General features: G+C 33.5%; 1 protein-coding gene across 2 annotated transcripts in view; it reads right to left on the bottom strand.

Annotated features, from left to right (window-relative positions):
- Positions 1-26,020, bottom strand: part of Adss2 (adenylosuccinate synthase 2) — a 38,315-nt gene that overhangs the window by 5,294 nt on the left and 7,001 nt on the right. For both annotated transcript variants that reach the window (XM_005326565.3, XM_078022962.1), the window contains exons 2-11: positions 22,843-22,945; positions 21,781-21,849; positions 19,711-19,761; positions 14,562-14,628; positions 14,208-14,315; positions 13,230-13,311; positions 11,292-11,418; positions 10,003-10,157; positions 9,357-9,481; positions 8,011-8,108 (exon numbers count right to left, since the gene is read on the bottom strand). In XM_005326565.3, the coding sequence (XP_005326622.1) occupies positions 8,011-8,108; positions 9,357-9,481; positions 10,003-10,157; positions 11,292-11,418; positions 13,230-13,311; positions 14,208-14,315; positions 14,562-14,628; positions 19,711-19,761; positions 21,781-21,849; positions 22,843-22,945 (985 nt within the window). The remainder of the gene's footprint in view (positions 1-8,010; positions 8,109-9,356; positions 9,482-10,002; positions 10,158-11,291; positions 11,419-13,229; positions 13,312-14,207; positions 14,316-14,561; positions 14,629-19,710; positions 19,762-21,780; positions 21,850-22,842; positions 22,946-26,020) is intronic.

The following is a 26,020-nucleotide window of genomic DNA, read 5'->3' as shown; positions in this document are numbered from 1 at the left end:
TTTGGAGTCCTACCCAGAAAAATCATTGCCTGCATCAACATTTTAGGGCATTTCCCCTGTTTTCCTCTAGTAGTTTCAGAGTTTCAGGTATTATGTTAAGGTTTTTTTAATTTATCTTGACTTTTGTACAGACTGAGACAGGCTCCAGTTTCAATATTCTACATGTGGACATACAGTCTTGCCAGCACAATGTGCATATTTTCGTTAATGTGTATATTTTGGGTATCTCTGATGAGAATCAATTGACAGCATGTTATGATTTAAGATATGAGGTATTCCCCCAAAGTTTATGTTAGACGATGCAATAAAGTTTAGAGGTGAAATGATTTGGTTATGAGACAGCCTTAACCTATTTAAGTCATTAATCCACTTAAATGGCCTACCTGGCTGGTAACTGTGGGCAGTTATGGGTATGGCTGGAGCAGGCAGGTCACTGGGAGCATGACTCATAGCAGTGAAAAAGGTAACTAAAACACTAGATGTATTTATTTCTAGGTTCTTTTTTCTGTTTCACTGGTTTGCGTCTGTTTTAATGGTTGTTTTTATTACTATTACTCTGTAGTATGTATTAAAATCATCCCCAGCTTTGTTCTCTTGTCTTCAAGGCTTCTATATGAATTTCAGAATTTTTTTCTAGTTCTGTGAAAAATATCATAGGTATTCTGATAGAGACTGCAATGAATCTGTAGTATGGACATTTTAAATAATATTGAGTCTTCCAGACCATGAACAAGCATTTTCACCTTTCAGTTTCTTTAATTTCTTTCCCCAATATTTTGTTTTTCACTTCCTTAATTAAGTCTATTCCTAGGTATTTTATTTATGTATTTATTTGTATGGCTATTGTGCATAGGATTATTTTCATTTATTTCTTTCTCAGCAAATTATTTGGATCTTTTCTCCACGTCTTTCCCATTCTTCCTCTCTCTCCATCTGTCTACCTAAAGGCTTGTCAATTTTATCTATCTTTTCAAAGAAATTCACTTTGTTGTTAAATACTATAATTTGTTATTTCTGCTCTGATCTTAGTATTGCTTTTGCTGTATCCCCCAAGTCTTGGTATGTTGTATTTCCATTTTTGTTTGTTTCAAGGAATTTTTAAATTTTTCTGACTTCCTCATAGAGCAACTATTCATTCAAAAGACTGTAGTTCAGTCTCTCCTTGTTAATTTCTAGTTTCATTCCACTGTGATAAGATACAGAATATGACTTAAATGTTTTTGAATTTGTTGAGATTTGTTGGTACCTCTATTCAGTCATTTTGTTTGCCCTCCAAATATATCTCAGCTGATGACTTTTTATGCCCTAATATATGGTCTATTCTAGGGGAAGTTCATGTGTTAATGAAAAAAATATGAGTATCTTACAGCTATTGAATGGAATGTTCTATAAGTATAAGTCTTTTATGTCCATTTAACCTATAGGGTAGTCTAACTCTGATGTTTATTGATTTTTTTTTTAACCCTGGATGATCTATCCATTAGTGAGAGTAGAGTACTGAAATCCCCAACTATTATGATACTGGAGCTAGCCTCTCTCCCACTTTAGGTCTAATAGTACTTGTTTTATGAAATGAGTGCATTCAAATTTATAATCATTTTATCTTCTTGAATTGAAACCTGATCATTATATAGTGACTTTCTCTGTCTCTTCTTAGTATTACTGTCTTAGGTCTATTTTGCCAGTACAGTACAGCTATTCCTGCTTGTTTTTGGATTCTATTTGTTTGGAATATCAGTTTTACATTCTTTCACTGTGTCCTTACTGGCAATTTGAGTTTCTTGTAGGCAACATGTTGGTTGAGTCTTGATTTTTAATCCATTCAACCCATTCAACCATATGTATCTTTTAACTAGAACATTAAGACCATTTATATTCAGAGTTTATTAATGAAAGGTATGAACTTTTGCTGGTCATTTTGACTTTCTCAGTTCTTTTGAATATTCTTTTCATTCCTTCTCTCTGATCTGCTCCATGTCACAACACCCATTGCCCACTGTGTAGCACTTTCAGCAGGTTTATGTGGAAGTCACTCCACCAGGTCAGGTCTAGTTTGTGAGGCGACCACCTGCTGAACCAGTGCCGTACAATGTCTGTGGGGTTCTAGAGATGGGGATATGAAGGGTTTTTGAAATCTCAGAGCAGTCCAAACTCAGGCAATAGTTCCCTTCAAAGCCAGACTACCATGCAGATTTCAGATTTCCTATCTATTTGGGCTGTAACCCTGCAGAGGCCAAGAAACTTTCCAATAGCCATAACTGCTAGTTTCTGCACTGAGTATGCTGGGACTCTCTTTGACCTTTACCCCTACAGAGGGGAGATTCACACATTCCCTAGCTGTGGAGCCTGGGCAGTAGGTGATGGGATGTTTTGTTTCTCTTGATATCCTGCTGTGTTCGGTCTCTGAATTTTAAAAGGTTTCCATTTTTCTAATAGTGTCTTCCATAGTTACTCACCTCCATATGCAGTTATACGCCTGCTACTTTGGTTCTTCTTTGTGAGGAAGGAGCACATGAATGCTTGGTACCTCTATTCAGTCATTTTGCTTGCCCTCCAAATATATCTCAGCTGATGACTTTTTATGCAACTAAACTGCAATTCAACTCCTCCCTCTGTCTAATCCTGCTTCTCTCACAGATGTTCTCAGAGCACTTTCGAACCAGTGTGCAAATCTTTAAAGCAGAGTCTGTTTCCTAGGAAACTCAATCTAAGACAATTGGAACTCAATCTAACACAGCTGGTGCTAGTAGTCTAAGAAAAAGGCTCTAAAATGGGAACTTAGAGCTGGATCATGGCCAGCTGTCTGGCAGAGACAACCATTAGTGATGGCAGGTAGAGTATGGTAGGCACCTTCCGTCATGTTGTAGTAGTACATTTGCTAAAATAAAGCTTTCATGGGAAATGAACTAATGCCATCCAAGTAGAAAGTAAAGCAATGACAATAACTGAGGCATTAATAAATAAGCACAATGGAAATGGATGGCTCCTGATGAATGCCTTTCAGGAACTGGAATTGTTTAAAACAAACTGAAAGTCAAGAAGGCATTCCTGGTATCATTGAGAAAATCTTATCTCCTATAGCACAGAGCAGAAAAAGAGAGGGTCAGGCTCCCAACTCACACAAATAAAACTCCAGGGAATGTTGTATTCACAAATCTAGCAAGTTTGCTATGGAAAAGACTGAGACCTATTTGGTAAAAGTGAGATTCAAAGATTTTGAATGGGATATAAGGGTTGATGGAGTTGAAATCCTCAGGGACTACAGAATGTCCAACTATTTCCTACTAAAAGGCTAAGGCCTCCTCTTGTTCGAAGATGATGCAGAGGCCTATGCCTTGCAAAGAAGTATATGCATGCCTCTGTTCTATCTTTACTTTGCCTTCTCGTCAGTCCATAATAGACAGGGCCAACTCCCCACAGAACTGGGCCAAGAAAATACTTGGGAGGAAAGGGGACTATACTCTAAAAGTTCTGCAGTTTTAAGCCAACATTTACCAATAGGAACTAAGAGAGTATTTTATGGAACTACATTCTAAGGATGAGTGTGCCAGATCAAGGGAAGAAGCAAGTAGAACATAAAGTTGAATTAAGAGATTACATTGGTATGGAGTACTCTTACATGATGCATGACACGAAAATGATGAAAACATACTACTGGGAATATCCTGGAAAGTTTAGATAAAGTGATGAACTAGACCAAGTAGATATGTCAGAATTGTTGTAGTAGATGGTAGAAGAATGAATAAGAGATTCTGCGAGGCTTCAATTTCTAGCTATGATTGAAATATACAGTTCCAGACTAGCTCTCAAAATATACGACAACTCCTAGTGGAAAAATAAACAGAAACAATAGTGCCTGAGATAAAGGAAACTCACAAGCAAGTCCCGAAATCACTCAATTCTTTGCCTTGGGACAATTTCCTAACCACTGTTTAGAATATTCGAGTCACCAGAAAATGGAAGCTCCACTGACCTGAGGAGGTAGATATCAGATTTCAGGAAAGCAGAAGCAACTGGAATGAGCAGGGTGAGGCATCAAAGAGGGAGCTACAGAGGAAGAGACCCCCTCAAAGAATCCCTTAACAGTGTGACCTCTGTTGACAGTAACAACTAAAAAGTTTAGGGCAAGTCAAAGATTCTATAGATCAAGTAATACTAGTAGAGAGGAAGGAACAGGGTACAATGGAGCTCCAGTACTGCTGGATTTTGACAAAAATTCATTATTATATCTTATGAATTTCCTGACATCTGGCTGAGACACCAGAAAGGCTGTTCTTAAGAATAAAAACCATACCCTTGAGTAAAACCCACTATAAACACCCCCACACTTAAGCCTAAAACCAACCAAACTCTGCCAAGATCCACAGTGGAGACAGAATTTGAAGAATGACTCATGCCAGGTGAGAGAGGTTTGGGGAACATCCTGGATTTCTCATCCTGGACTAATAAAGCATAAAACCAGGCTATACAAGTTCAAGATGATCAGTCATCAATTCAATTGTCCCCTAAAACAAGAATCTATACTATTTAAAGGAATGTGACAATCTAAATCTCTGATCTACAATTAAGGAAAAGAACAGTCAAGGGAAAACAAATTCAAAACAGTCCAGATGTTAGACCAACAGGGAAAAAAAAGTAGCCAATATAAATTATAACAATTCAGTTATTATATATGAACAGATGAGAAAAGTAAAGAAGAGAATGTATAGAACACCAAACAGAAATTATAAAAATGAAAACTCATTGGATGGGTTTAAAAGCATATTATAGAAGGGAAGAAGAAAAAGTGAACTTGAAGACAGATCAGTATAAGCTATCTAATCTGAAGAACAAAGAGAAATAAGAACAATGAATCCGGGCTGGGGATGTGGCTCAAGCGGTAGCGCGCTTGCCTGGCATGCGTGCGGCCCGGGTTCGATCCTCAGCACCACATACCAACAAAGATGTTGTGTCCGCCGAGAACTAGAAAATAAATATTAAAAATTCTCTTCTCTCTCTCTCTCTCTCTCTCTCTCTCTCTCTCTCTCTCTCTCTCTCCTCTCTCTCACTCTCTCTTTAAAAAAAAAAAAAAAAAAAAAAAAAGAACAATGAATCCCAAGGGTTTGGGGATGTTACTTCTAACATACACATACCTCAAGTCCCAAAAGGGACTTGAGACCAGAAACCCCACCAGAGGACAAAATAATACGAAAGTGTCTAGAAGGAATCTTTTTTTACAGTGAAAGAACTGCTCTGGTGAAAAGAACGACAATATTATTACAAAGCTCAGGTATGACTGTCCTCTAATCCCTAGGGCTGATGGAAGGGGAGACCATTATATGACTGAGACATCTGACAGCAATAGCATGACAGGATCCCCCAAAATTAAAAGTCAGTTAGTAGTACCCACCCTTCAGGAAAAAAGTGGGCTTAATTATCTTTATGAATAGCATTCAGAGATAAGGAGTTAGAAGACAGACTGGTAGTCAAAAAGGGTCATAGTCTATAAATGACACTTTAATTTCAAAATGAAGAATGGATTATTGAGGAACTGAAGGCAGCACTCTAATAAACAAAAAAATAATAAAAGCTTGACTAAACTTAACATGAACCAGTTTTCACATCTGGCTATCAATGTCTGAAAGGCTAAGTTTCCAGAAGGCCTGCCTGACTCTGAAAAACAGGTAAGTATACCTAGTAATGATAACCCACCATTCACTGAGGAAAGGGGAACACTCAATCATTTTGAGGACTATTAAACACAAGGTTCAAGTTGACACTGACCCCTATTATATGCCTTCATGGGGTGGGATTATAAATGGAATCTTGGAAAAAAAAAAAAAAAAGGAAAAAAAAAAATAAATAAATATAAATAGTAAATATAAATAAATAAATAAATAAATAAATAAATAAATGGAATCTTGGCCCAAGTCCAGCTCATCACAAGTTCACTGGGTCCACAGATTCACCCACTGATCATTTCTCCAGTCACCAAATATAAAATTGGAACAAACATTTGGTAGGTGCCAGTACCCCATATTGATTTCTTGGTCTATTATAATGGAAAAAAAAAACAAAGTCTTCAAAAAATGCACTACACCACGTAAGCCACATAGAAACAATAGATGTATTAGCTGTCAGTGATGACTATAAATCTAGAATTAATAGCAGAGGAGGAAAATATTCAATAGCAACTGCTCACCATACATTTTCTCAAGCCTTAACTGATTTATTTGTCCATTTACTATGAGTGAAGTCCTAGGGAACACTAAGAGATGCCAAGTACCATTCAGGTGCCAAACATTCTTAACACATTGTGTAACAACAGCCCTATCTCCTCTTGATAATTAATTACTCCTTCTAGTGACTCCTTTCATTACTTGATTTTTGGAATATGAAATCCAGTCAGATAAAGATTAAAGCTTATTGATACTGACTTTTTACTTTCCTACTGTGATGGCCCAGTAGGGGATAATTTATACTACTAATCTTTCTCTTGTACATTTCCTTAGGAAAGACACCCAACAAAAACCTACAGAAACTCTTCCCAAATGGTGGTGAACTTACCTTGCAGTGTTAAGTAAATCCAATCAGCACAAGAGTGAACTGTATTGTGATGTGGTATACAGAATATTGCCTTTCAGACAGATAATGCCCTGCTGCTAGAAGGGAGTACTATATGCCAATGATTTATAGCCCAGTCCCTCACCCAGGGACTGCCCTTAGACAAAGAGAGCTATTTCACCCATTGAACAGCCCTCAATGGCTGGCTGCTAAGAGGTACAAAGTTCTTTCAAGTGCAACTTGAAGGGCCCCCCTAGCTCTACAGCTCCTCTTAAGATCAGCCACACTACATTTAATTACTCTTTTTGTCCCCTTCACAGATGATACTGCTGAAATATTCTCCAATACACTTCTTGAATGCAAATTTGACCAAGAACTTGAGTGTTCTGGAGGAATCTGACCCAACTCAGCTAACTCAGTTTTAAAAAGAACTTGTAAAATTGACAAGCTTCATCTGTTTTGTCAGTTTTTAATATTTTAATTAGAAGAGTCTGCTGCTCTGTTAGATCTTACCACATCATTACATCTGTATTCTCCATGGTGCTCAAGTTTAATAACCCTTGAAATAACTGTGTAAGTAGAAATAACAACCAGGACCTAACATTTATTGGAACAACTAGTTTTCCAAATGAACTGTATTCTACAATGTGAACAGATACTGTTTTTCCCATAAGCAAACTGAAAAAATAATACAAATTTATTTTCTTTTATAGCTCTCCTGACTTCCCAAAGAACCAAGTCATAAAACCTTCCAACCTACCAAGTCTCATATAGCCAGTCAATATTCCTTCATTAGGCATGATTAAACTATTCTATTTCTGGAAGCTCTAAAACATTTTCAACTGTATAAATCCCGTGACTAAAGATATACCTCAAAAAATACACTGCCTCAAGTAGGAAGTCACCCTGTAACCATTCACTTTAAACACAGAACAGAATATCACTCATAGGGTTCAGGAAGAGTTAATGCAGTGAAAGCCAGCTTACCACAACAAGCAGGGAACTTTTCTCTTACCCCACTATTCCTAAGGAAGAGAGGAATGCCTCCATGGAAATTTACATATTTACTTACTTACTTTCTTTTTTTTTTTTAAGAAATAGGATCTTACTATGTTGCCAGGCTGGTCTCAACTCCTGGGCTTCAAGCAACTGGAACTATGGGCATGTACCACCATGCTCAGTTTATATTGTGGAAGTTACTTTCAAAACAGGAAGGAAGAGACTTAGGAGCAGCATGGTCCAGAAATGTCCTCTTTCTCTCTTTATTTTGAGCACATGCTTATTGTGACTAGCACCCAAATGAAGAGCAGTTATAAATCACATGCCAATAGTAAATATATTGGCACTATTCATAAAGGTCATATCAAGCCTATGGCTATACACCATGAATTACACAGAACAGCTTTAAAAAACTGCTCTATTACATTCACCTTATGATGTTCTTTAGACAGCCTAAAAAAAGAGTACCTGGGAAATGAGGTATGATTTCACCATCTAGTTTGTAAGCAACTCCAACTTTGATTTCCATGAACATGTCCAAAATATCCAACTTCGTAAGGGCCAATCTAATTTCAGAAGAAAACACAATATTAAAATAGCAAACTCTTAAAGTCCCTAAAGTCTAATTTGGTTGATGCAGGAGTAAAGGAAAATTCATGCAAAGCTCAAAGTTCCAAAGCATTTCTGAAAACTTGTTAGGATTATATTTTAAAGCGTGCCACACATAATAAAACAACTAGAAAATGACATACTGATGCATATTTTTTTATATAGGCAACTAAGTTACTTTCTAGAAATTACAATAGATTTTTACTGTGACTCCACACACCCTTACTCAGCTTTCTTATGACCAATCAACAACACATTTGTGGGAGGGCTGCCTGAAGTTATTCTTAACTTCAATGCATTCTTGCATTCCGTGGCCATGGAACACATGGATATCATAAAATATAAGTACTTTTACACACATGCCATTATCCCTCACTTTTTCACTCTGGTTACCATCACCTCCACCCTTCTGGTCAGAAAATGTCAGAGTGAGGAAACCACAGCAAGGACTTCTTCATGATACATCAAAAATTCCCAGTAAACTGACTGGAAAACAGGTTTTTAAAGGAAAATCTGTGGAAATTAGATAGAACACTGCATTTGGGATTCTTATCCACAAGCTTTTTTTTTTTTAATCTTATTCTGTTTTTGTTTCTTTTCTTTTGCTAGAAATTCAGCCTAATTAATGTGGATATGAACCCATCTATTTACATATTTATATATATATGTTAATAACTTTTACTAAGCATTTTCAATGAGCCAGTGCACTACACATTCTCACTACATTTCTTACCTCATTTTCAAAACACCCCATGACGCAGGTAATAGTATACTTCCATTTTAAAGATGATAAACAACTATAGTACAGAAAGATTAACTCACCAAGTCACACAAGCATGATACCTGGATCTGAGATTTGAATCCAGGAAGTGAGATATTTGTATAGGCACACTGTGCTTATTCTACGTACCTATCCATCCTTCCACCTACTTATGTCTTCCTCTCTATACAAAGATGTGAGACCATCATGATTCTTTTCTATCAACTTTAGATATCTACCAAGTTAGCTTGGGGTCCCTGTCTTTATATATCCTTCCACTATTTCTTGGTCCACTTCTACCTGGAACTATCATTTCAGTTTGGAGAATAAAGAGTGAAATTTTTCTATTAAGATACTACCCCAAATTTATGCTCCACAAAATTAAACCTGTGGTCATGAACTGTCCTATTATTTCCTGAAACAAATGTTTCTGAAGACAACTCACGCAGTAAATCCATTGATCATATGAGCATATTTGAGTAAAACAAGGTCCAACCAGCCACATCTTCTTTTCCTTCCTGTAGTCACACCAAACTCCCTACCCCTTGTTTGTAATAATTCTCCAATTTCCTAGAAAATGGAAATTAAAACCTATGAATTAGGATATTAATATTATAAATGAATTGTATTAGAGTTTATATAACAAGATAAAGTCTCTTTGTGATAAACACCTTACAGAAAATACTTAAGCTAAAGGTAGAATTACAGAAAAATAGTAGGTTTTACCTGAGATAGGCTCTAGTTGGAATAGATTCACTTTTTGGTTTTTAGTATTTTTTTAAGCCAATATTTCTTATGATGTTATATAGATAAAAATGAAAATTGGTAAGATTTTCAAAAAAGAAAACTAAATGCTATTAAAAATGAGTTATTAGTTTTTATTAAAATACACAAATCCAGCAGAACATTCCAAGAACCACTGAATTTGATGTTTTCATGAAAACTGTAACGCAAACATATCTAATAATCCTTGTAAATGAACTGCAAGGCACAGGAGATAAGAACTTATTAAGAAAAACAATAACAAAAACCAAAGCATGACTTTTTCTTCCCATATTTTTTGAACTGAATTTACTGGGAAATAGGCTTACATTGTCTTGCTCTGTAGGAAAGGCACCAATACCAACTCTTGTGGTATAAGCTTTCACAACTCCATACACTTCACCAACATTTTGAGGTGGCATACCCAAACCTGTGCAAACACCTCCAACAGTACAGTTTGAAGAAGTTACAAAAGGGTAAGTCCCTAAAAAAAGAAACAAACATCAAGATACACAAATGTATATATACAATTTAAAACAAAATTATTATTAAAATTCTTCATTTTCGTATATTCTATTTAACCAACAGACTTGATCATAACTGATGCTGACCTCTCTCAAACCTTAATGTTTCATTTTTGACTCTTTGTAACGATATAAAATTGTAGGTGGTTAGAGCTTTAACTAAAGTACTTATACTGGAGAGGATTCATGAGTGAGTGCATGCAGTTGCTGAATCAACTCTGTATGATAGGTATTCACTTAATGTATTGCAAAAGAATTTAATGCAAAAACCCATCTACATATTTGAAGAGTCTCCTGTTATTTTAAAACAAATGATTCCCTGACATGAATATTTAAGATGCAGCAGCAACCTGGAGTGGTAGCAACATACTAAGAATTGTGTGGTATTCAACATTTCCCAAGCTTTTAATCTTTATTCAATGAATAATCCCTGAACTACAAGATAAAATTTAAGAATGGTGAACTTTTCTCTTCCTTCAAACTTAACTCTTTGCCAATTAGACACCAGTTTCTTTCTTGATTGACTGGCCATATGATAGTATCAAAATCATGTACCTACTATATCAAAATACTTTCTTTGGTTTTCTTAAAGTCAATGAAATATCAGTTAAAGCTGAAAACAATAATAATAATCATGAGAGATTATGTTTAGGTGCAACTACCAACAAACTAATGGAGCAGTAGGTTGAACATAGTAAATATTAACTTTTGAGGATGGAGGAAATACTCTGAATCCATCTACAAAGTCTCATGCACAGGAAGTGAGTCAGTGTAAGCAGGCTTTCACAGATCTTAGAATGCACAAATGTATACTTATTTTTAAAAAGGCTGAAATTCATAACTTATGGAACCCAAATCTATTGAATCCAAATGATTTCCTTTTTTTCTAAATCAGTATAAAACTTAACATTATGTGTTGTGTTTTCAATAATATTTCTTTTAAAAAATTTTGGCATACGTTGACAAACTTTCGTAATTCCTGAATACCACAAGCTAACAGTATCACTTTGAAACTCCTTAATGCTAATATTAATTATTTATATCTTAAGCACGTTAGGCTTAGTCAAGCTGCCTATGAATTATATCTCACTTACCAAAATCAATATCTAACAATGCTGCATTTGCACCTTCTACCAAGATTTTCTTTGGTGGTCCATGTAGGGCCTCATATAGGAAATAAACTCCATCTCTCACCATTGGTTTAATCCTTTCCATATAACCCTATGTACAAAGACAAAAACCAATTTCCATGTATACTAATACACTTACAATTAACCAATATAAGTATAAATTACTTGACTGTATGATAATGAAAACTGAAAAATGAAAAGAGAAAGAGGCTGGTGACAGTGCTCATCTTATTGCAAAATTTGGATTAACTTTGCTCTCTCATGTTGATTCACTAGGACCAGAAAAGAGACATTAGATCAAGAACAATTATATAGGACTGGCATATGTTTCAGTGGCAGAGTGCTTGCTGTTTGCTTAGCACAGGTTCTATCCCTAGCACCACCACCAAAAAAAAAAACCAACATTCTACATTAACCTCATTGTAAATAATGAAAATCTTCCAAGTAACAAAGAACTCGTGCTTCATAAACCAGCTTTCAGGAAAAATTTTGAACTGATCTTTTAAATTTTATAAGATACTTTAAGAGCTGCATTTATAATCCATGTAACCAGGAATTTTGAAATATGCTTCAGAGTAATTACCAAAATGTGGTGAGGACCACAAGTTATATTGCCAAGCATGCAAATATCAATAGCTGATTGCTATTATTCTTTTTCATTGTATTCTATTACCGTAAAATATCTACACAATATTAATATCAAATATTATTTTATTTATAAGCATTACAAAGAATCTTCAAAACATTTAAAATTTTAGAAATACTATTTAAATTCAGAATTCAAGTAAAAATGTAATATAAACAAGAACTTCCCCTAAGTTCTATATTATAAATGCACTAAAACCTAGTTTCAACTATGGAAACATGTGAGTATGTTAAACCCACTGATAAATGTATGGCCTCTCCTTGGCTCTAGTCTAATTCCTTATTTATTTCTGTATTCAGTTCTTTTTGTATAGCTAAAATGACCATTCTATTCTTCACGCCCCTTGTTCCTTATAGACCTGGTTTAATATAACTTTGCCTATAAAAATTTTCTTACCCAATTTTATTTATTATTCTTCATCTACTTTACATTCACACAGAACATTTGTAAAATGGAAATGAAAGGTCATACCCATACTATAGTGCATAAATATTTCCAAGCTGTTAAAGAAAATAAAGGTCTTTTAAAATTTGGGGGTTTTTTTCTTGGAAACCAATGAGTGGACAGATCAATGTCTATGACTATTCTGGAATAGCATACTATTTGTAGATTCCTATTCAGTTCTAGAAGTGAGGTTGATACTTTAGAGAAGTAAAAATCAGAAACACAGGAAACATGTGAAATTTATCAATGAATATGGAGGAACAGAAAGACGGAAAGGTAGAATCCTATACTGATGATCAACTTAGGCATCACTGACACCTAACATTTATCCAATGTGGGCCACATCTTTGGCCAATTACCTTATTAGTCTCTTAGGAATACAGAGTGCTAAAGAAATTGATCCTATGAGCTATCAAGCCTAAAATGGGTTGATTAACTTTGAAAATTATCATCCCACACTTGTCACTTTGCTGAACTATACTCCAATTGCTGAGTTGTTTTTATATAATGCAAATCTAGGCTTCCTTCTGCTCAAAGTTATCAGAGAGCTTTCCATTATCTCCAGGATCAAAGTTAAATTTCTTACCATGCATATAAGATCTAGATCTATGATCTATCTGGTCCCTAACTTAAGTTTACCTTCCTACATTACTTTTGTTCCCCTCCCAATATTTTGTGTAAGCCAAACAGGCTGTCCCCAAGACAAACTGGTAAATATCCTTTATCAGTTCTTACACAAAACTGTAATGAATGCAAGACCTAATTTGGCAAACAAGCATTAAAAGGACATTAAAGAGGTCAGAAAATATTACCTTGAGTTTTTGTAATTCACCTTCAATGTCTATTTCCAAAGTAGGATATATAGATTTGTACTGGTTAGCTAGAACCTTGAACCTGAGAAATACAGGTTAAATCAATCTTTTAGCTCTTATAAAAATATTTCAAATAATATCATTCAATTTAAATGATTTCTGTAGATTATAAGTGGTCTTATCAGCACATTAATCCTAACACTGATATGTGTATAAGGAGGGAAAAAGAATAGTGGGACTGAAATCTGTAAACACAAAAGACTTAAATCTGTATTATACTGAATAAAAAACAGAAGGAAATGGTTTACATGATGTTTGTAAAAGAGGCAGTCATTAGCAATTTGTCTCTTAAGAGCCTTCTTAGATATCTTCCCTGTACAAACAAATATAAACTTAATAGAAAAAGGATGTAGCACATTATTATAGCCTTGATGCCACATATTAAACACAACCTATCACTGAGTTACTATATAGCTGTTTGATGATTATCAGGTTTCCCATGAAGATTTTTCTATACAGAGTATATGTCAATGTGGCATTTCTATTTTTCAAGGTGCGCTTGGTACATAATAATTTACCAGGACCTGAGAAGCTAATTATTTCTGGGTGGGAGGACACATGGAATTTTTGATATGAAAATCCAAAGATCAAGACTGTAGATCATGGTGATATACATCAAAGTACTGCTACGCCCACTAAAAACATTGTTTCTCAGCAAACCATCCCATTATCCAATCCTTAAATAGAATTCTTATGTTGTCTTCTTGAGATACTACTGATATCATTAGCATGTTGTTTTTCATGAAATAAATCTGAAATTAATGACCAATTAGCATGCAAAACAAATAATGCCGGTACTTCATATAATAGTCATAATAAAGCCAACCATCTTTATTTAACTAGAACACCGATTATACCATTTTGTAACCAAGGTTTTGAAAATTCTAAACATCCACTTGTAAAACACAAGTTAGTTACCTCTCAGAGAAGCCTTCAAAGTCAGAAACAAGATCACACATCCGAAGTCCACTCCGAGCAGCTTTGGAAGAATAAACTGGGCCAATGCCCTTTTTTGTGGTACCCAAACTTAAAAACAAATTAAAACAAGCTTTGAGTTAGATAAGAAAGATACATAGGTCTTATGGCCAAATCATCACAAGGAATGAAGTTACATATGAGTATTTATTTATGTTATTTCCTGTGAGTTTATTTTTATAATTCTATTGAAAGGGCATTCCAATATTTTTTGAAAGTTCTGTCCTAGAATTTAAACATAAAGGTGCTTGAATAGTAAAAAAAAAAAAAAAAAAAAAAAAAAAAAAAAAATCATACTTTTTTCCTGCTTGTTCTTGTCTCTGTTGTTCCTGGATACCATCAGCTGCTTGATGAAAATCAAATACTGAAGAGAAATAAAACAAAACCATGGCTGTTATTGAAACAAAAATAATATACAAAAATAAAACATACTGCATTTCAAATTACGGAAGTTATAATAGGTCTCATTTCATAATGCCTATATAAATTGTAAAAAGTAATAATGGTAGAGGTAAAGATTATAATGCCAACTGGCACATTAATATGAAAATATGCCTCTGATTGATTGCAGTCTACATGATTTCAAAAATGAGTCATTAAGAAGGTAATTTTGGAACACCCTACCCTATAATTCTATAAACTCAGTTTACAAAGATATCCTTTATTCTTCAAGTTCTAGACTCCAGAAATCTAGGAATCATTCAATACCTCCTTCTTCCTCACTAGTGCCAAGCTTCCATCACCTTTCACTAAAAGTAGACTAATGTGTGTATCTATTCTCACTCTTGGATATCTCTAACCCAATTCTTTAATCTACCAAAACCATTTTTCCAAGACATAAAAATAACATCAACACTCCCTTGCCCTTAAAAAAACTCAATGGCTTTGACGCTCTGCCACTTTCTTTGCCCTCTGGTCACAATAGCATACTTTGCAGTCTTAGACTAAAAGGTATATGCTTCTCCTGCAAAGAATTCACCTCTTCCTACATCTACACTAATTTGTTTCCCCTACCAATCGTCTTCAGTATTTGGACAATGTTAGTTTAGCTTGCTGGTTAATTTCCTGTCCCAAAAAGTTCTCAAATATTTACTGACTGAATGAATAGCTGGTTTATAGATGAGGCAGGTCCAGAATTTGTCTATAAACTTCTAACCAAAGTTTCTTGGGTTATGTTTTATTTTTAAATATGGGAATGTAATCTATAGACCACAAAACTCACCCATTTTTAAGCATACAATTCAATGAATTTTAGTATAAATAACTATGGTTTCTTTTCACCAATGATACTATCATTTCCAAATAAGTAGAAATGAGTGTAGGTTTTTAACAGAATGACTGATGGAAGTTTCTTAAAATTAGTGGCATTTGAAAAAATAACAACAAAAAACTATTTAAAAGTTTTAGAAGACTAACATTGTAATTAGAAATAGTGAAACTCAAAAAGCTTGATAAAACCTAGCCTAAAACCACCTTCTGACAAACCATGTAAATTAATCATCCCTAATTTCTTCCGTTTAAGGTAACTGTCAAGGCAGTATTCTTCCCTACTTGACAAGATTTATAACCACCCTTTTAACCTCATAACAGGTTTCTTTGGTGGGGGAGTTCTGACATTTCGTACAGTAGTTAAGTTACATTAAAGATGCTAAATTTATATTGTGTGATTTTAAATTATCCAGTAAATCAAGATTACTCTCAGTGCCACAGAAGTAATAACAACATCCTTAAAATCACACTAGTATACTATGTACCAGAAGACATCTATAAATATATTCAGAGCACCATTTGCCCAATATTGGAAACAAATTTTCATCATGGTACTGTGGATTAATTGTGGTATAGCCATATAATGGGATACTATACAGCAACGAAAAACTTCTTCGTGTAACAATAAAGATAAAAACTCACAAAATGTTTGTGGAAGCCAAGGGATTGCATACTATTGAATTTTATATAAAGTTCAGATAAAACCAATCTATGAGAACATTAACCAAAACAGCTAATATACTAGAACATAAACATTTCTCAGCAAATTTTAAAAGACTGGAATCATACAGAGTATATCTTTTGTCCACAACAAGTATATTAGAAATAAATAACAGAAATCAGGAAAATCTTCAATATTTAGTAACATAAATATGGTCAATAACTTATGGGTCAAAAAATGAAATGAATAAAAATGAATATGCAGAATGTCCAAATTTGTGGAACATAGCTAAAGTAATGTTAGAGGGCCATATACAATTTTAAAAGCTTGTATTAGAAAAGAAACATCTAAAATCAATGATCTAAGCTTCTAAAGAGACTAGGAAAAGAGCAAATTAAAATCAAAGAAAAAATGGAAAGAATTAAAACTAATGAAATAGAAAACAGAAAAATCAACAAAACCAAATGTTTATTTTTAAAAAATCAAAAGTGATAAAATAGAAAAAGCTCTAGTTAGACTAACAAGATAAAGATGGAGAAAATACAAATGACTAATACCAGAAAGAGGCATATTACTAAGAGTCTACAAAAGTTCAAAGGCTAACTTTTGGGAAAAAAAAAAAGGAAGGCACTAAAAGAAAACTCCAGACAAATGGAAAGAAAGAAAAGAAAAAAGTACATTTTGACAAAGTGGGATAAGGTATCTGAGTTAGTTGCTGAGCATCAATATGAATAAAACATAAAAATTCTTTCCCGCATGGTCACAACCAGGGAATAATGCCCAGAAGATAAATGACTTGCCAGGGGACATACAATTAATATTTGGATCCAAATCCCCAAAATTACTAAGTTCATAGTTCCCTCTCTTATACTGTGCTTCATATTATCTAACACATTTTATACAAGCTTAATCTCATGACATTATGGAAACTTTTTTTTAAAAAGTCTTGGAAATCATTTAGAGTTTAGGGAACTGTCCTTTCAGTCACATGAGAGGGAAGAATCACTGAAGCAAAGATTAACGTGGTTTCATAGCAATGATTCTCAGCCAATTTTCCAGTTAACTATTTGACTTTTTTTAAATGATAGTATTTATTCCTCTTCACCATTATAGATCATATTAACAAATGTAGATTTTATTATACAGAACTATATAAATAATTGTATTAACATGCTTATTTCATACAGCCTGTTTAATAATATGCATTTTAATGCATTCTATGTACTATTATCCATATTACTACCAACAACTAAATTTTAGTTAGCTCATCTTCTCTAGGACCACTTCTCCATTAGAAATTATTCCATTTAAGAACAAAAATAAATGGAAAAGAAAAAATCATTATTAAGGAAACATAATAAAATTATGATCAGAAATTAAAAATAGTGATTCACATTGGTAGTGGTCTATTCTTGTCACTCTGAGCATTTTGACCTTTTTGCATATCTACTGTCTTTTCTTTTGGGTAGTCTAAAGCAGTTAAGTGACTTGATTAGCCACTGTGCTATACCTAAGCAAACTATCAGTGATGGACCCAAAGCATTTACATGAAGAAGGAAAATGGAGAAACTGGGCAGAAACACAGTTTTATCTCTTAACACTTTGCTCTTTCCAACAGACTAATAGTATCAGAGCATTCATATTTACATACAAACTATATCATATGTACACTGAGATTAAATGTTACTCAAAGGGCAGTTATTAGTTATTACCTATTTTAAAATCCTAAATTATGGTATACTGATTAAGATAAAAAAATTTTCATAGCAGATCATAGAGACCCACTGGAAAGTTTTGAAGGTAAGTAGTCATTTTCATCATCTAACATAATGCCTTACTTTATAAATAATGTAGGGGCAATGGATAACAAAATGGCTACATATAAAAATCATGAAGGCGGAAGTTAAAGATGACTTGTGTAACATAATCAAATAAGTTTAATGAGTAGTTGAGTATAAAAAGACAAAAATATCACAAAAGTACTTCATAAAAAATTTTTTTCCTTATGTATCTGAGAAAGAAAAAAATTTATTTCTTTGTATATCAGAATACATAAAAGTTTAAAACAAAAATTCTAACATAAGCCAATAAATAAAATATATTGGTAAAAATCAGATTCTGAAAATGGACACCACAAATGACAGATTTACAACCTCCTTCCTCTGAGAAGCAAGCAAAATAATACCTTTGTCTTTATCCAAATTACATGCTATTATGGTCTATAAAGCTTGTTCTTTGTTATCTTGGTTATACACCTAAGTTATCAATTACTCTGGAAATACTAAAGGTTTCCTTTAAATCCAAGTATTACTGATGATTAATATTTTCATAGTTTAAACATTGTCAGTTGAGATAACTACTACTCACAAGCATACTTTCATTTTTAGAAAATATCAGTTTTCCTACAGTTCATCTAGTTACACTAACAGCTCTCAAAATCTTGAGTACAGAACAAGAATAACCATTCTACTCATAGATAACATACAGGATAATTATATTAATGTAAAAATGTTTTGCTATTCTAACACAAAATTGTTCTTTTCAGAGTTTTATATTAAGAAGCCTATGGCAAACACTGTAATGCAAAATAGAACATTTTAACATAAAACAGTATGTTAATTCAGCACAGTATACTTCAAACAAGCTATTTTATTGGATTATGGACAGGATTCAAGTCTGTGGCTGTTATACGAAGATATCATTATTTGACTTTTGCACTTGGCTGAGAAATACTGTGAGAACCTCAATGAAAGCTGCCTTTTAAGTAGAGGTCAATGGTAAAATTTTAGCAGCTACTGCCTCAGGATACATACATATTTAAATACAGTTTGAGATCAGATCTATCATAGAAGTTTCTCTGTGTTGATTATTGTCTCTTAACTATGTCACTGCTAATTAACAATTCTATTAATTTAGAAATAACAGGGAAGAAAACCCCAAATTTATTAGTGGTGCTTAAAATTAATTTTAGACTTGAGTTTGCTGTAATTAATGGAGGAAGACTAGTCTGAATGAAAAGTAGTAATTATTATATTGTAGGCACAGAGTCACTCTAAAGATTTGCCAAGGGGAAGATGTATTTTTACTCAAGTATTAATATGTACAAATAACTAAGTATTCCTTAGTTTTTTGTTGTTGTTGTTTTTTACATAATATCTTTATTTTTATGAGGTGCTGAAGATTGAACCCAGTCTTCATGCATGCTAGGCAAGCACTCTACCACTGAGCCACAACCGCAGGCCAGGCTTAGTTTTTAATAAAATTAAAGATGTCCCATGAAATACTGCTTATGTATTCATTTGCTTGGCTAAACCTGTCTGCATGTTTATTTTAGACTAGCCCTTGTCAAAAGAAAAAAAGAAAAAAAAAATCAGTAAGATCTGGTATATTTGGATCAATTACAATCCATCTTTCTTAGGTTAAATAAAACATTAGAGACAAAATTAGGTACTAAATGCTTTCATTTTATAAATCCAGGGGAAAAATAGTTATAAATAAATGTTATGTCCTCCTTACCAATATGAGCTCTGTCAGATATGATAAGCCTCTTTTCCCAGCCTTCTAGACCTAAAAGGGGAGAAAAGATACATTTTATCAAGCATTTTGGGTAACAGTTTTGTTTTGTTTTTTTAATCTTAATTTCTTTATAAACAGAATGTCTAAAACTGTTTTCTTTTGGGTATTTTATTCTGCATACGAAAATCATGTGTAACAAGTTTTCTCACCTCACTCATTCAATATATAAACTAATTTACTCTCTTATCTCTTCAAATGTTTTGCTCTACAAAACTCTAGTTCCAATTCAGTTATATTCACATAAAATACTTCCAGGAACCCCAAAAGCAAATGATAAGAAAATATTTTGATGGACATGGGTGGGGGGGAGATAGGTACTTAGCAAGGGAAGAAATAGAGAAGGGAATTAATTTTAAGAATAGCACCCTTACCCAAAAACATTTAATAAAAGTGTGACTAAACAAAATAATGGAACTTTCTAATTGTTCTAAAGTACTGTCAATTATTGAACTGAATTATAACTAAATATATGCATATTCCCCACTTAACTATGGATATTTGAGAGCAGGAGTTGTGAGATTTCATGGCAAAGGGCTCTTCATCCAATGTTTATATTTAAAAAGGGGGGGGGGACAACACTGTTGGATGACTGGATAAACAAATCCAAACAGATGATTTTCTTTAAAGGCAGTATATTGGTAGGCTATATATGTATCCTAAAGATAAACCACCAAGTTCCAAACATTTTCAAAATTATTATTTGATACTACGAATAAGTTGTATGGGTTAAGGGTATAGTTCAGTCATAGAACATTTGTCTAGTATATGAAAGGCCCTGGGTTCAATCCCCAACACCATAAAAAATTAAATTTAAAAAATAATAAAAATTAGTTGCTTCCTTTGATAATATCCAAGATTTGTTTTGAAAGTTTATTCTGTGTAGATAAAGGATAAGAACCACCTTCTCCGGGCTGGAATTGTGGCTCAGTGGTAGAGCACTTGCCTGGCATGTGTGAAGTCCTGGATTCAATGTTCAGCACCGCATATAAATGAATAAATTAATTAAATAAAAGATCCATTTACAACAACCACCACCCAAAAAAAAGAACCTTCTTCTCAGTAAGTAATGTGCTAAAAGGTAAACCTCCTTTACAGTTGTTTTTGACATGTAAATATGCATTCTAAAGCTAGTTTAGGGAATGTCTTAAGAAAAATGTTACAAAGAAGCCCAGGAAAGGATTCAGCATGGTGAAATAGGCCAGAAGGAAAAAAGAGAGTAGGAAAAAATTTTAAAAGGACAAAAAGAAGGGCAGAGACCAGCATCGGAACCCCAAGTTGACCAATTTAGAAAGCCCAGACTAGGACAGTTTTTATGAAAAGGCAGGAAAAAACAAAAGATGGAGGAAACAAGACAGGGTTCTGTAAGGTTCAATCCAGTTTTTAAGAACACTTGAGAAGGATTGCTGCTTTTAAACCTGAATAATAAACTTCAACAACAATAATCAAAGTATTTTAAGTTTGAGGTCATCTAAAGGGAAACTCTACTAATGATTTTCCTTAATCATGCATTATTATTAAATTCCCTTCATACCTCAAGGAGTTTGCTAAGTTGATCAGTAAAGGGTAAAAATTCAAGGGTATTTCTTTAAAGGCAATGGGAATGGGTATAGTGCACAAAAGAAGCATTCCCTTCGTTTTAAGGGAAACAACCCCCTTTCATCTTGGGGTTGCAGCAACCAGGGAGAGCTCCATAACTAGGAAACAAGAATGACAGTAAGTAACTCATGAACTTACTAGAACTGTGCCATGAACATACAGTGATTCTAGATATCTTAACATAAAGTTTGCAGGTGAGCAATGTGTCAACAAATCAGGACCTACACAAGGGCATTATGTTTGGTCCTTTTGTTTGTTTAAAATACTAATTATATTGAATAGAATTTAGTAACTGACATCAAAAAAAATTGTTACTATAATTTTACGACAGAAATGTTAAGTTTGTCTGGCATGAGATCCTAATAAACCTGTACAAAAAATAACAGGTTATCAGTCATACTCATTCTTTCCTACCTTTTCCTTTTTGAACATTTTTCTCTGCTTCTTCAAACAATCCAGGTAGATGAATTACCACACCATTCCCTAGAGGAAAACAAATAATCCTGGACCTTAAACATCTGTAATTATAGTATATAAAATATTAAAATATAGACAGCTATAATAACCATTTATCTACAATAATAGAAGAATTAAGATACTTTAATTAATAAGGCATTCTAACTTATCAAGGAGTTACCACAGAAATATGAATTCATTTTATACAGTCATATAATGTAAACACATGTATAATATAACACACACAATTAGAATATAAAAACATATAATTCGAATATAAAAGCACTATAATTACAATCAATGTAAGTTAAAAATTTCTTTAAAACAAAGTGAAGGGTCTGGGGTTGTAGCTCAGTGGCAGAGCACTTGCCTACTAGCATGTGTGAGGCACTAGGTTCAATCCTTAGCAGCATTACCACATAAAAACAAATAAAAATTAAACAAAGTGAAATGTGTTATTTTGAATAAAACTAGTTATGTAGTTTTGGTCATGGTAGACTCTAGACCAATGTCTTTCAAATTGGAAAATCACGCTCTACTTAAATGGTCATAAAATCAATTTAATATTGAACAGCCTTTAAAAATTTTTTTAAAGTAGAAAAGAAAATACATTGTATCACTTGTCACAGAGTTCAGAATTAAATTCTACTTATGGTGAGTCACAGTTTAAAGTGTTTAGAAAAGAGACTTGGTGATCGAATTCTATAGAATTAAGAAACTGCCAAGGATCACAGATGCATGCAATATAACTACTTCAGAAAGTATTCCTGCTAAAAGATCTGAAAGAGTTACAAAGAGCCAAAGCCAGTATATTCCAGAGGGTACCATGGTCAGTAAACCATATGGTGAGAAATAAAATCAATTTTGGTAATTAAATATGAATAGCGAAGGCCAGGAATATAGCTAAGTTGGTAGAGTGCTTGCCTCGCATGCACAAGGCTTGGTTCAATCCCCAGCACCACACACACACAAAAAAGAGTAGCATTATCAATTCCCATACATTTCAGTTTAAATACTTACCAATGAATGCTGTGACATTTGGATTAATTATCCCACTGGGTAAAAGATGAAAATCATATTCCACAGAATCTACAACAACTGTATGGCCAGCATTATTTCCTCCCTGAAATATAAAAGAAAATTGAGCCTGGTAATAAATATAACAGATAATATATTTCCTTTCAAAGTGAATTAATGAATTCCTGCTTGAATGTCAATATCACTTAATTAAAGAAGCTCAAATATTTGTTAACTATACTGCCTTCATTAAAGACTTTAAAATAGTTTGCTTTTTTTCTTCCCCACTATAGTACATGTGAGTGATTACCCTAAAAGGATCTAGAAATTGGAGAATACAGGTTTCTGGAAGACAGGGAAGTCTTTGTAAAAAGGGGCAGGGGAGACAAGTGAAAAAGTACACAAAACAATTTGTTCATTAGTCTCTTTGGCATTATGCAGGGTGTGTGGCAATCTAACTAATTATCCATGATATTTTATTTATACAAAAAATATCTCTAAGATAAAAAGGAATAGTCTAGCCAGACCTGGTGGTGCATGCCTATAATCCCAGTGACTAAGGTAGGCACATCATAAGTTTGAGGCTAGCCTCAGCAATTTATAGAAACTCCATCTCAACATAAAAAATAAAAAGGGGTGGAGATATACCTCAGTGGTAGAGTGCCCCTGGTTTGATCCCCAGTACCAGGGGGAAAACAAGTTACCCTAACTTGATGTAAATATTTATATAACTCCCACTGTCCTTAAAATATGTTAAGCAAGCAAATTTGTGATCTGAAATTTGTATTCTTATATGGACTTAACAACTAGGATGTTGGATGTTTCCCAAGTAACTCCCCCAAATATTGTTAACCAAAGATTCTAATGAGTAAATCAGCCTTCTGCATCTAGTTTAGTGACAGACAGATCCCTAGAACTTTAGATAATAAATGGAGTCAAGGAATCTTTTATGTTCAGAACCACAGTACAAAGCCATGATGAAATTTCCACTTTATGAAGCTTTTGCCTACATAATCAATAAAAAACAAAATGTCAAATTACAAAATTAGGTCCAAGGAAGACTGAAAATATGAGTGATCAGATAATTTTTCTGTTATAAAGCATGAAAAAATACTTAGAAAGTTTTAAAAGTAAATAGCAAACTAGGACCATGAAAAACAACCTTAACAACACTGCTGTTGTGACACATAAAAAGAAAAGTCAAAAAGAATGACTAACTTGATTACAAGGCTACTTTCAAAAACATGAGTGTTTACTTTTTATGAAATCATCATAGAAAGTGAATTCACAAATACACCAGAAAAACAGGTCCAATTCAAACAATCTTCAGAAAGCAAATGCTTATTTACATTGTTTTTCATTGTTTAAAGAACTTGCTTGAAGACTAATGTACCTCATATATTTACATCAAAAAAAAAAAAAAATCCAACAACACACTTGACGGTTTGTGGCTGTGGAGTCTACAAGAAGGCAGGTGGAGAGCAAAACAAAGAAGACAGAGCAGGTTTTTTGGGTTTTTTTAGTTGTTGATAGATCTTTTATTTTATTTACTTATATGTGGTTCTCAAATCAAACCCAGTGCCTCACGCATGCCAGGCAAGTGAGCTACCACTGAGCCAAAGCCCCAGCCCAGAGGAGGTATTTTTAAGCAACATTTCTTTCACATGATATCAACAAGGATACACATGAATGTTTTTTGCTTTTTTTTTTTAACAGAAATGACCACATATGATAGATTCCAAAAGATGCAGAAGCATGAATAACAAAATAGGAAGTCTTCTCATACACCTGTTACAAGACAACCAGTTAACACAAGTTTTTGGTGTCCCTTCTGAGATACTTTGATTGATATATATGTATATATATATATATATATATACACACACACACACATACATACACATATCCATATATACAAAAGGTAGTAAACTATATACACCTGAACAGCTTGCTCTTTTTTTATAAATAATTTTTATAAATAACTAAGCTAAAGTTATTTTTATAAATAACTAAGCTAAAGTTATTTTTATAAATAACTTTAGCTTAATTCCTTTAAGTTTGTACAAGTTAATACATAGTTAATTTCAGGTTGGAAAAGTTCAGCTATAAAAGACTAAAAATTACACTCTGGTATAAGGCTTGCTCACTCAAATATTAACCAACATTTTTCAATAACCAATACCACATTAAGGATCATTTTATGGTTTAAATATCACTTAAAATATTTAACTGAATATGGTAATATGATTAAGTATGTTCAGAATAACCCTAGATCATTCTATTAACGACTTGGGAGAAAATATAAGTGCTTATTTACAACTGGTACTAGTGCCCTGTGGGGAAGTTGGGGCATGAAAAATTAATCTTGAAATACATACTATGTATAGAAAGGGTATTGAGATGAAGTAGTAGGAGCAACTTATAAGGAGTTTCTTGATGAGGTAATCTATGTAGTAATAAATTTCAGTACATTATCATAATTGCAAAATTGACCTTGGGTGCTCAGGCCAATTGACCTCAAAGATTGGCTATGTGGGTCCAAGGAGAGGTCACATCCATTAGCAGATAACAAAACAAAGAGGTTCCAAACATGAACACCATTGCTGACAACCACCTTAAGCTCCCAACCACAAATTACGATGGCAGAAGGAGCTGCTTCTCACCTGGGCAACTCTATGAAATGTGTGTCAGGATGAGCAACAACAAGGACATGCTTGTTTAATCATGTTTAAGGATTCTTGTAACACTGGGGAGGCCAGATTGTACTTCATAAAAAGACAGAGATAGTTTGCTGCTGTCCTGCTTATTTAAGAGTTGTATTCCTCCCCTCTCATTCCAAATTTTCCCTAAACCAAACTTGGTAAGTTATACCAACAAAAGCACTAATAATATATTAACAATTATATGTAAAACAATTATATGTAATTATCTCTTGCTGCTTTGCTAAATTCCTATAACTCTTACAATCCCAGACACTCACAGAGCATTTAACAAATATTTTATTATAGTTACATGTTCTATACTAAAAAAACAATTTTAATTAACTCATCACAATCGCAAAACATACCCTAATATGGATATTTATTTTACCAATTCTCTTGTATTACTATTCATGCATTAAGATTAAATGTTCAAGAACCTAGTTTTAATCCCCAGCACAAAAAATAATTTTTTTAAAAAA

The sequence above is a fragment of the Ictidomys tridecemlineatus genome, chromosome 10 (assembly GCF_052094955.1).
Source record: "Ictidomys tridecemlineatus isolate mIctTri1 chromosome 10, mIctTri1.hap1, whole genome shotgun sequence".
Lineage (NCBI taxonomy): Eukaryota > Metazoa > Chordata > Mammalia > Rodentia > Sciuridae > Ictidomys > Ictidomys tridecemlineatus.
This window is presented reverse-complemented; position numbering and strand designations above follow the sequence as displayed.